At 38.5% G+C, this 12818-nt stretch overlaps 1 protein-coding gene across 50 annotated transcripts in view; it reads right to left on the minus strand.

The window, feature by feature from the left end:
* SORBS1 (sorbin and SH3 domain containing 1) overlaps nt 1-12818 on the minus strand; it is a 167213-nt gene that overhangs the window by 33045 nt on the left and 121350 nt on the right. For 39 of the 50 annotated variants that reach the window (XM_051800769.1, XM_051800770.1, XM_051800779.1 and 36 more), the window contains 8 exons: nt 11959-12134; nt 11115-11178; nt 9900-9974; nt 9497-9559; nt 5802-5849; nt 5558-5687; nt 3460-3574; nt 191-274 (listed from right to left, as the gene is read on the minus strand). In XM_051800769.1, the coding sequence (XP_051656729.1) occupies nt 191-274; nt 3460-3574; nt 5558-5687; nt 5802-5849; nt 9497-9559; nt 9900-9974; nt 11115-11178; nt 11959-12134 (755 nt within the window). The remainder of the gene's footprint in view (nt 1-190; nt 275-3459; nt 3575-5557; nt 5688-5801; nt 5850-9496; nt 9560-9899; nt 9975-11114; nt 11179-11958; nt 12135-12818) is intronic. The other 11 variants (XM_051800776.1, XM_051800800.1, XM_051800792.1 and 8 more) reach the window with 2 other exon arrangements.

The following is a 12818-nucleotide window of genomic DNA, read 5'->3' on the forward strand; positions in this document are numbered from 1 at the left end:
CTCAAAATCCTAAAAGTGGCCACAGAACAGCTGCTTTACATTAGTACCAGGATGACGTTACGTACAATCACATCTTTATATGAGTAAGACAGCTGCTTCGGGTTTAGGGCCTAGCAAAGAGATGTGACAATCATTAAAAAAAAAAAAAAGTCAGGTTGACTTCATTGGTCATTGCAACTATCAAACTTACCGGTTTCCCAAACTCCAATTCCGAAAAGAATTTATACCAAGGTTCATTCTTTAAATCTATCTCTTCTGGGCTTATATCCCGAGTCTAAAGGAGTTGGTGATAGGGGAATGGAAGAGAGAGAAGGATAACATTATGCAAAGAATACACAGAAAGGGACTGTTAGAGATGCAGATCCTATGGTTTCCATTCTGAAATGTAGATATTTAGCCTTATAATTTGGCATTTCTATAGCACCTCTCTCATAAAGGCCACGAATTTCTTTGCAAACATCAGTTAAGCCTAATAGCATAATTGTGAGCAACATGAATATGAATGAATTGCATTTTACAGATCAGGAGACCCACACAGAGAGAGATTATGCAGCTTGCCCAGAGTCACAGGAAGACTCAATGGAAGAGCTGGGAGTCAAAGAGTCCTACTGTCAGACACTTCCATCAAGTCCAAAGCTGCATGTACTTTAATTTTTTTTTAAATTGTTGTTTGATTAAAAAAAGAGAGATTTAGTGAGACCTGAATCAGATACTGCATCTTTAACAGCACATGAATATGTGAGAAACCCTGTTCTATACACTGCAAACAGAGTGGAAGGTGGTTTTCTAAATCAAATGAGACACAAGTCAGAGAGAGCGCATCCTGAAAGATCTCTGAAGGGATGGATAGAGCGACAATATTACATGTTTCCTCACAAATAAATGTTAAAGTATCAGACAAAATTACAGTGAAGGAAAACCAGACAAGACAGAAAACAGTACAGCTGAAAAGGAAATTCCCTTTCGTTCATACCATCTGTTTTAATGAAACAAAAAAAGTTGAAATAGTTGTAGCTGTTTAAAAACACTACTAGTAAGGTAAGAGAATAAAAGTCCATTGCTGAGGCTTATGAAATGCCACTCCCCAAAAGAGATCTAGCTAATTCTTGCATTTCAGTACATCTTAGTACATTAGTCTTAGACATAATGGATCTCAGTGCATTAAAAATATAAACACATTATGTCTGATTTGCTAGTGTGATCCCAAGTACTCCATCACAATAAGCAGTGAGCCACACAGAGGCACCATGTGTCCCATGGAAATTGTTCTGTGATGGTGTTACTGAGGCAGCTGACAACAGTGCTGGACTTAGACATCCCAGACTCTGACACAGCCATTAGCATCACAAAAAAGGCTCTGGGACAAGAGCTCAGGACTGATGCTGAATGAGAGGCAATGCTTCAATCTGTAAGATAAATAGTTACATCATGTTTGATGCCTGATGGCCTGGAGAATCATTTGGCTATTTCTTAAAGGCAGAATAGAATCAATGCCTCCATTTTTTGTTTACTGCACTCCAACTAAAAGCACTCATCTTCTTATATAACTGCCTTTACATTAAAACAAAGTGCACTGATGTCAACAGGAGGCTCTTTGTTGATCTGAAATAGTTTTTGGGTTGGGATTCTGATAATCACAGCTAGGAGATTACTAGCTGTGATTTGTGATCCACAAATCTCCTGCACCCTTCTTGAAAGATCTAGTCACTAACCACTACTGTTATATTTAATGAGACTGATGGAGACTGTGAAGACCTTCTTTCTTCTGCGATCTACGGTTTTAAATTAAAGCTCATAAAAAACCATTGGAAGTAACACAGCTATCACATTCATCTTGGTTTGATGAGCTCTGTACGTACAACTTTTCTCAATTATGCTGATGATGGTCCTGCTTGTGGCTTATAGACTCTGACTCCACAGTTCAATTAAGTGTCTGATGAAGCCTGAACATGTAAACAGTGCCACTGGTGATGACAGACCTTTTGCAAATGCTTAAGTACACAGATGAAGCCGGCCTTTTGCCACAAGTTTTAATCTTGTCTGTTTACCGTGAGACAAAATTGCCGCTTAAGTCAGCAGAAATCTTGTTCCAGGATGGACTGCAGGAATGGAGTTGTCATACCATGTTCAAACCACTCCTCACTGGCACTTCTCTAATGGGCTGAGGCAATGCCCAATAGTATCAAGAGGGAGTCATCCACCGCCCCTTTGAATAGGCACTAGGATCATGCTCCCATGAGGAGCAACTTTGTTGAAGTCAATGAAGGGACACAGGTGTGAAAAGAAGTTGGTTGCAGGATCTTCAAAAAGTGATGGACCTCGATTGCACTTGGAAGGAAAAAAGAAAACCCACCAAAATACTAAGGAGAAATGTCAGGTCCTAGATTAGATTTGATTCTTACATTTCTATTGATTTAAATTGCTATTCATTCTTATGTAAAATCCTTGGCAGGTTTTCCAGGAGCATTCCTTTACCTACTTCATGCATAGATCAGTGCCTGAGCTGTTAAGGCACAAAGTCCAGTTTACATTTTGAATCTCACATGCAATTAGTACTTCTAATTGAATCCTTCAAATTAATGTCTATATAGAACTATATCTTTATGTACAAAACTTGCTATATACGACTAACATCATTCAGTATTTTCCAGCACTTACAGTGTCACACTTGCACCACTGATGGACATCTTAAATGATCTGTGGTGATTTACACAGGATTGGTTGATGAGGTTAGCATTACCTCTCTGCCCTGTTCTTTGTCAAGTGTTCTCAGCCAAGGCTTCAGGAAGAGACTTTTTTATGTCTCCTAGCTGTCACAATTCACAGCATTGCTTACTAATTTCATACTCAAATTGGTAACAGCTTGCTTAATACTCTAGGTTACCTTCTGGCATAGTTGGGGAGCTAGCTCCCTTTCAATCCTGCCACCCCTGCCACAGAAGTGGTGAGATCCAACTGATGAAGAAAGCACCCCAGGGGAGATGGCCATGTCCTAATGCACCTCAGAGGCATCCACTGAGGCACATTACAGGCATTCTAAAAACTAGATCAGTGTTTAAAGCATCAGAGGAACAAAGAAACTGAACCTGCCTGCTTTGTTGCATAATGCCTTCAACCTTCCTGCATCAACTAATGCTGTGCCCTAGAAAAAGTACAGCTGGCAAAACAGCTGCTGAACAGGTCACAGTGTCAAACACGGATTAAAAACTAGGGTTAGTGATCCATACTTAACACGGAAAACAACAAGTCCAAAAGGAAAGAAACCTCTCAATCCCCCTGGATTTCGCTCTATAGAGAACAAAAATGTTAGGAAGTTATGCAGAACAGTTTTCAAAATCTATCACACGAGCACTGCAATGTAAGCATAAGGAATCTCATCCAAATAGAACCAGACAAGCATTTGGAGAGTATTTCATAATCGCAGGGTAAAGCCACAAACTAGGATAAATCAAACATTACCATCTTTTCATTGTTCAGAACGGAGGACTTTCCTGGCTGATAGTCATAAATGCTCCTGGGTTCTGCACGATATTTTCTGGTGTCCACCTTCTTGTCTGGAGGTTCCCAGTCCGTCCTGAGGAAAAAGATCAATTAAGCCAAAATTCTGTGGTTTCTATGGAGACAAACACTTCATTTTGACAGACACTTTTCTCCATTAATTATGGTTTAATCAGGGTACATTTTTAATCTTGAAAAGGAGTCTGTTGCAAGAGGAACAGTTCAGATAGGGTTCCGGACATATATTTTTTTATCTATAGCAAGCAGAGTTTGATACAGCTGAGCTGCTGAAACCATTGGAGCAGAGGGGGGTTATTCCAAGTACTTTCAATAAACTTTCAGACTTCCAAATCTTTCCTTATCGGAAATAGCTTAATGATGGGCTTCAACTAAGTTCAAAAACATGAACAGAGCAGAACTCAGATTAAATCTCTTTTGATAAACTTCTTCATTTTAGCCACATTACTGATTACCTGACTACCACTGCTCTGGATTCTGGGAGCACTCTGGAGTCCAAGAGGAAGTCTCTTCTAGAGATATGAATGAATTCTCTCAGACTGGCATATCTAAAGATGACTAAGAACAGTCCACTGACTACCCAAACCACTAAAATTTTGTGCAGTGTCCACACTGGCACAGTTCAGACAACAATAGTTACAAAGCATTCAGGGTCCATATCCTACAATGTCTAGCTGTTCTGAAAATTAATATACTCAAACACCTCATGCAGAAAAACAAATGCCCCCACAAAACCCCAGAAATCAGGCCATTTAAGATGGTAAACTAATTTTGATTTTGCTCCTGACATGTTCTCTTTGATGGGCAATGTGTATGTGGATTCATCTTACCTATCATTCACCAAACAAAAGGGAGGCATCTAACCAAAACCACTGCTCCACATTTCCTCTCCCTTACCCTACTGATCTGGTTAGGATAGGAACAAACCACTGAGTTTCAGAGCCCAAACTCTCTCCACTGGCTGATGAGAGACAGAGACAACCAATTTAATTTTTTTTCTTTCTAAAGTAAGGCAAGATGACAGCCAAAATGACTAGCTTACAAACACTGTACTAATTTCAACAAGGTTGATTTTTGCTATCCAGAATAACTTGATTACTTAAGATTCCAACCCCAGAAAAAATTCTCCCTACTGAAATACTCATTTACCACTAGATAATAGGAAGCACTAATTATTGTAATCCTTTCACTTGCCAGAGTTTTCTCAGAAGACAGACACTATGCCTTGAATTCCTGTGTCAGGAAGACGTTCTATCAGTAAATTTTGTCTCCTGATCTGGTGACCTGAGATGCTCACTAAATTAGCAATCTCAAATTACAGCATTGCTCATTTGCAGCAAGGCAGCAAGTGAAAAACATTAAGAGCCTGTGGAAGTTCATGAACGAGTAAGGCACAGTTCAAGAGCTGGGAAAATTCAACAGGACATAAAATATTCATTGCTCATTCTGCTTTCCCTTCATTTGGTAAGTGCATTCATTACTGTTACAGAAAGGTATAAAACACATGGTAATAAACAAAGCAAAAAAGTCATCCTGAAAGATCATAAATGACACTGCTAACTAGAACCTACTTCCAGTAAAGTTCATGTGAGTGGAACCTCTCAAAGATGAAAAATGTAACAAAGTTTTTATCAAGGTTCAACGTAAATCCAAATTTTGCTTCTCTGCAATTATGTCTACTTGCTTATATTCTGAAGTGACTTTATAGTATCACACTGAGCCAAGAGTTTCCACTCTACCTATGTGGTAGGCACTGTACAGGCATGACACCCAAGGAAACACTCCTCATCCAGGCAGGAGACTATGCAACAAACTGTGTGATACCTGATAAAAAAGACAGATGGAATGCAGGACTGGGCTATGACAATGAAGGAGTTCACTGCTGCCTAGTAGAAGACTCGGGGTAAAAACTATATATCCAATTTCCCAAAAAAGTTTAACTGCAGTAGTGGACCTAAAGCTTCCACTTTTGTCCCCTTCCCATTCACAGCTTTCAGATATTCTTCCAGTATGTATCCATATGTATCTCAGTTCAGGTCACCTTTCTGGGCTTGATTTCAGTGATGAAGTACGGTTTGGCAGTGGCAAAGTGGCAGACCTCTTTACAACCATCTCTGAATCAATGTTGTCCATCTCACTCTTGGATCGAGGAACTGAAAGCTGGGTTCTGCCTGCATGATAAGTCAGAAATAGGAATATTGGTGAATTGGATAGGAGGCAAATAAATACATACTTTACATGCCCTTTCTGTTTGACAGATTAAACAAGACATGTGAATTACTTACTGTCCTCAGAATAGGAATAACGAGGAGAGTATGAATCAGAATCTTCATCTGAAAGACAAAAGCATTTTGCATGTGAGCTGAAAAAGCCCCAAAGATGAAGCACCAAAGACCCTTTCATTTTCCCTACTAATACATTCACCATAATTTGAGTGATATGCCCAATACTTACCATGGGGAGAGGATCCTAAAAAATAAAATCCCAATGAGGTTTAAATTGCATTTAAATATAATTCCTAGATTAGATATAAATATTAACATACTACTTACACTAATACTTTTCTCCAGGCTCTCTAAGCACTTTAGAATCTAAACAATCTCTTTTTATCACAAAACTCCTGTACATCATGGGTTGTACACTTTATTAAAAGCTGAAAGATAAACAGAGGATCTAAAAGCCACAGTATATGATTAAAATAACTCTTTAGGTGCTAGACACAGGAATAGAGCTGAGGATTCCTGCTCCCAATTATATATGATAATTGCTGGGACACCTTTCTTGTATTAACTTGCATACCAAGTTGAAGCAGTCACTGACTCAGATGATCTTCTAGGTACAGATGATGTTTCTGGCACAAGACACACACATAAACCTGGGCCAAGTGACAGTTCTTGTTCTGAAGAGCTTATAATAGCAAAGAGGTATAGAATGTGTATAGAGATACTAACACAGCTCTAAAAGAGCTAGGAATGACATCAGTGTAACGGAGTGGTGTGGTCTGGCCCCCAAACTGAACAACTTTCTCTTTTTGACAGTGACAGTGCTACACTGCATCAACACAGCAATGTCCTTTCCAGGACACAACAGCTACCTTGGGCCATGGAACCACACAATGCCTTATTCAAAGATAACATGGTACTGTAGTGCACAATGCAGATGTGCCCAAAAAGAAGGGAGGGTGGCCGCATCACCACCTTCTACTCTACAGATGATGGTCAGAGAAGACTGACTTGATAAAAAAAATAGTGGTACAGAGCTGTCAGCAAAAGTATTAGTAATATCCCTGCGAAGAAACCACTAGTGTGACAGAGATAAAAAGACCAAAACAAAAATAAAAATCAATGATGGTAGAATGAGGTAGATAAAAGAACATTCTAAGAAAGTGTTATGTGAATTTAGTGCTGTCAATCAACAGACTGAAACAATTTCCAAATTTTCTATCAAGGAGAATATCAATCAGTTGCTAAAGCCAATCTCATCTGCTGGAAAAACAATCTGGCTAACACAGCTGACCTGAAATTGCACTCAAGCTTTAATCAGGCCTTTCAGGGAGGCTCGGGGAAGTCTTAACTTTAGCCACTCTTCTTTAGTTCTCTTGGTGAATTAATCAGAAGGTTTAAGTTCCAAAAAGATAGTTATTGACTCTGGTGTGCTTATCATAACTTTCAGGTTTAAAAAATAGAAAAGGTCAATTTTCTGGCCAATTCCTGTATTTTAAATCTTAATGACAGAAAACAAATATTTATATTATACTGAATTGTTGACAAAATTGACTGGTATACTTATATATAACTTTGTTTTATTCAGATAGCAAAATACTTGGTAAATCACAAAACTCTCAGTCCCTACCAATACAGATGAACAAATGTCTAATACTATCTTCACAACCATTCATTCACCTCTAATAATCCTACTTAGTGCTGGTGATCAATAAAAAATAATTTGATTTACTTACTTGAAGAGAAATATCAGTATTTATTGTAGCTCATCATTCAAACAAAAAAACCATACAATAAAAAATTCACTTCAGATAATTGCTATTTTCCAATTTTTATTATTCTAATATCCAAAATAATAAGGAGAACAGGTATGTTTTGTCTCTGAGTATCTTATCAAGAAGAATGTTTACATTTCTTTCCTTTTGACAGCAAGAAATACTGAAACACAGAAATGTGGAATGACTTGATAACATTAAAAAGTAAATCAGAATTAAGCATTAAAACAACATCTCCTGTCTCTCAAAGCTTCATTCTACCTGTGGGACCCTCCTTAATGGAGCAGGGTATCAACAGTTTGTCATTTCAAAATCTGATTCCTTTAAAGCGAAGAGGCTGTTCCTTGCAGAACCTAGAGAATCTGCAGGGTTGAGTTTCTAGAGACTCTAAATATACTTTAGAGAGGAGCCCAAATCTTGATATTTCTAGGAGATCCTATGCATCAATCCAATCTGACTCTAATTGTATGAAATTGAGGCTCCCACCCACACTCCAAATAATCTACATCATCATATATTCCTTACCAAGGAAAGAATCCAAGCAAATATTAGAGAAACGTTTCTCAATGTATTGAGAATAAAAAATAGTGTTAGGTCCAATGAAGTTTCAACTACCTAAACAGCAAATAACTTTCATATGCACATTTGTAAGTGCACAGGAGACATTTATGGGAAATCAGACTCTTAATATATTACCATAGTAGGTTTTGCAAACTATGTTAGTTCAGGCAAATAAAATAAATTTTCAAACCTCCTTATGAACAAGGACATTTTCTCTGTAAAACTCCTTTATCCATTAATAACTGACACTGTTTCTCTCTCATCCATACCCACATAACATTCTGCTAATAGAAAATAACTTACACTGCATTATGATTTGCAAGGCAGGACTCTTCACCTCATAGGTTTCACCAAGAAATTATCAAGTATCTTAGATACCTGTATTACACTTTGTCCAGGTTCATTTTAACAGTGTAATGCACCTTACATCTCCCTGTCTTCTTTGAGCATCTCAGCTCATATTATATGCTTTCTTCTTACACAATCCCCACCAGATGTTTAATATAAACATTGAATGAAATGGTTGATTAACAGTCTCACCAGGGTTGGCTTGAGGCACAGGCTAAGTAGGCAAGTTCCTACATTGCAGGATCTAAAGTGTCACCAAAGCACCAAGTCAACAAGGCTGTCACCAACAACTTTCCCAATCAGGAAATGTTTGTACGCCCAATGTGTGCAGTAGATTCCATTGTTTCTCATATATAAGTATTTTGCACAGTTACATGATTAACACTGCAGCAGATGCTATTTCCTCATCCCTGAAATACAACTGCAAAGGATTCTGATTTGAATATGAAGTTAAAAGGAATCTGCTGAGCACACGAAGAGATAAAGACAGTGTTATTTCAAGCTGTGAGATGTGCTGATGAGACCTTCAAACTCTGTCCTTGCCTAGATATGCCAAGTGCACCTAAGGCCAGCCCTGAACCTATGTTACCAAGTTATGTTTATTTTAAAAGACTACACTGAGGGACCAATCCAAAAGCCACTGAAGCAAGCAGCCTTTTTACCAACAGGCTTCAGTGACATTCTGGATCTGGCCCTAACACTGTTAATATTAAAAACCAGAAGCAAATAGTTAGCGAAATTTATTGATCTGAAAGGAGGGGAGAGAAATCTCAGTTAAACATCTTTATATGTAAGTCAGCAATCTAGACATGTTAAATAATCACCGCACGCACAACTGATAAGCGCATAAAAACCAAGCAAACCCCAAGTCTGTAGCATTAGTCAAATACCAGTTACAAAGCCAGAGGAGCACTGCAAAGCCAAAAGGGCATCATACAGTCAAGGCATCGCTTAGAGTGCAGCAAATCATTATGAGGCAGCACAACGCTCAGCAACTAGAAAAAACTCGGGGAAGAAAATAAATGGATAAGGCAGCATTTGTGCAGAAAAATATATATGGACCTTTATGATTACCTTCAGAGATAGGACTAGGAGTAGACGCAGGAAACTGGTATGTAGGAGAATAAGGATTGTCTTCTGCAGCAGAGAAAAGCAGTGGATTTTGAGACTATCCACAATGAAGTGGAGGTCCTGCTTCATCCCCCAATTTCCTATCACTATATGATTTTATTGCCTACTTTAATAACACTAGTGTAGTTGGCATCACACTTTAAAAAAAGATTAATGGATTAGCAAAGATTTAGTTATTTTATGCATCACGTAAGAAGATATACTGGGCATAACTGAATTTCCAGCCAGTGTAATGTAACACATGGGTAACAGAAAGCTAGAACCTGAATCTAGTTACTATTAGGGTGCTATAGTACAGTTAACTCAAAGCACAAGACAACAGATACTCTGACTAAACTTCTGGTACCTTCAGTTTTTTGCTGGATTTCAGGAAGTTCAGGAAATATGTAGGTAGGGCAATAAGGGTTTTCTTCAGGAGTGTCTAAGGAGAGGAACATGATTTGCAAAAAAGAACAAAGAGGACAGATTTAAAGGGGAAAAAGGGCAAGACAAGAATCCATTCAAGTTGACTGCAGAACAGGCCCTCTCATGCTGATCTTCTAGCATGACACAACCTAGAATGCCTCTTTGCTCACTGCTGCCTTGCATGTCTGGGCCTTGTGAGAGATCCTGAAAGCCAAGGGAACTGTACTCATTCTCCTCCATCTGAGCACGGGCTCTGGCTGAGCTGAAAAACCTCTGTTAGGAGCAGTAGGATTAGGAAACTGTTCAACTCCTCCTCATTCCATCCAATATAACACAGCATTTAATTATGCATAAAGCGCATCATGACAGCACCTGCAGCACCAAATACAGCTCCAGTTTTGCATGCTCTACATTTTATTATATAAGCACAGATATGAACTGCATTTGCCTGCACATCAGGCTGTTCAGAGGGTTCAGTTTGCAAATGCTATTGCAGCCATTTCTCACATAGAAGAAAAATCTGAATGTATCAGCAGTCGGGCACAGAAGTGCCCCAAGGTGGGAATCTCCTGAAGTGCACCACCACAAAGTCTGCAAGTTCTCACCACAATTCCAGGTTTTGAAAGGAGAAAGCTTAAGGTTTTGAAAAAGCAGAGTTCAGATTCTGAACTCATAAAAAAATCAATGGAAACCTTTCCATTAGTTTCAGTGAACTTCAAATCACTTTGTAGTGCAGATACTAAAGCTTTACAGTGTAAAAAGTTTTCTCTTATGCACAGAGGAGTTTCAGGGATAACCTACTGTCCTTTAAAAGTGTGTGGGATGGGGTTGTCTGCTAAAACAGGAGTTCAGGGATCTATTTTCTACAATTATGGAATTATTATCATCTTTCTGGTCTCAAATAGTACACCTGATTTCATGAGGGCACTACAGTTCACGTTTCAGAACAACTCAGACCTTTCTTTGGACTTCACTGTTCTCTCACCTTTGACTTCAGAGATTTTAAATACATTAGTTGAGTTTTGTGGTGCAGAGCAAACACTAGTTAACATAAAATGCTTTTATTTAACATCCAGTACAATTTTTCACATGAATGAAACAAAATGTCATCAAGGTAGTCTTTTAAAATAAATAAAAACCATCTGTGCTACAGTACCTCTGTTTAGCTTGTGGATCTGTTTGAACATCGTCTTGTACCAGTCCTTCGATCTGTCTGTATTCTATTGGAAAAATAAAAATAAATCATCACAACAATGATTTCTACCAGCCTTTCAAAGTCATTACAAATATTCCAGAAATGAAAAAGGTTTACGCTCTGCTATGTGAAGGCTATATCATGTTAATACTCTGTGTATCTTGAGGGAAATCACTCATATTTCAATCTCATACGTAACAAAGCTATAGGTTTCACTCAAGTTACTAATAAAGTACAAACTTCGCAGAGGCAGGTTGTAACTTCTATAGAACTGCAGATTGTGTAGAAGGTTTTGCATATTAATCTGATTTGACATCTAAAATTAGGCACCTTGCCTATTCTAGTTATACATACCAATTTCCTAAGTATTCAATGGACAGTTAGAAACATTTAGTGTTCAATTCACTCCACATAACAGTCGTAAGACCAGGTTAACAGTTTTTTTCATGATTTCCCCTGAACACTGAAAGAACCTAAAAATGTTGTACAGAAGAGATATCTGACTTTAAGATGGCTAAAATGAGACAAAACTCTCCTTCAGCTGATAGCTGTGAAAGAAACAGAGGAGCAGAAGACAGTATTTTCAAATATTATGAGAAGAAATATTAATTTTTAATTTTCTTTCCCCCTGAGGCAGCTGAAACAGGTCATTGATAGCAAATGGAATCATTCATCATAAAATACATTGAAACTAGAATTCTATCTTCCCTTACATCTCTGCATCTTTAGTGAATTCCCTCATCCTAAGGTAGGCAGAATTGAGCACAAGTTTTATCCATCAACCACATGCTCAGTGTTGTCTTACCCTCAGTGGAATCCCAATATCATCAACGGAGGTATCAGCCATGTGGTGAGGGCTCTTGATAGTGCTTCTCTTTTCCTCCATTGACCTCTTCTCACTTGGCACTGTCTCCTGAACCAGCTTGTCCCGTGTGAGTGCTGAATCAACTTTATCAGAAACTAATCTGTCTGGCACTGAATCTGGAAATGACAATGGGGGATTCTTATCCCAGAATTTCACCACATCACCATATTCTGCTTTTTTAAGGCAAAAATCCCAGCAAGTAGTTGATGAGACAGACTGTGTCACTGCTGTGGTTAGAAGCTGGATTGAAGGAAATCTCCCAGGAAACTGTCTGATGCCAGCAAAAGCGGGCTTGCATCTCTCAGGTAGTTACTGTCACACATTTCACAACAGTCTCAGCTGTCATATAAAACAAGGGAAAATCTTATTTTTAAGGAGTGTTTGAGAGTTGGGGTTTTGTGTCCCTTTGACTAATTAGCAACTCTTCAATCTCATTCTTCATCAAAAAGCACCAACGATAAGAGTGTTCTGGACATCTTTATTCTGCTGGTGTTCTCAATCTAAAGGAGCATCCTATGTGGCAGTGGGGCACTACTTTTTAACAGCTTGCACTCACCTGCCTGACAATCCCATTTGTTACAGTCAGTATATGATGTTTCCAATTAATTTCTGTGCATGCATGCACACATATGACATATGATTGCACGTAAGTCTGCATAAAGATGGAGGGAAACAGTAACTAACTGCTTCAGACCACTTCCAAAACTGGAATTCGGACTTGCTTCCAAACTGGAATTCCTTGATGCTGTCCAACTGACACTCAGAGGTAGCAGCAGGAACCACCACTGGCGAAGGAATCT

Source organism: Manacus candei, unplaced genomic scaffold (genome assembly GCF_025592945.1).
Source record: "Manacus candei isolate 608988 ecotype Guabito, Panama unplaced genomic scaffold, ASM2559294v1 h1tg000050l, whole genome shotgun sequence".
Classification (NCBI taxonomy): Eukaryota; Metazoa; Chordata; class Aves; order Passeriformes; family Pipridae; genus Manacus; species Manacus candei.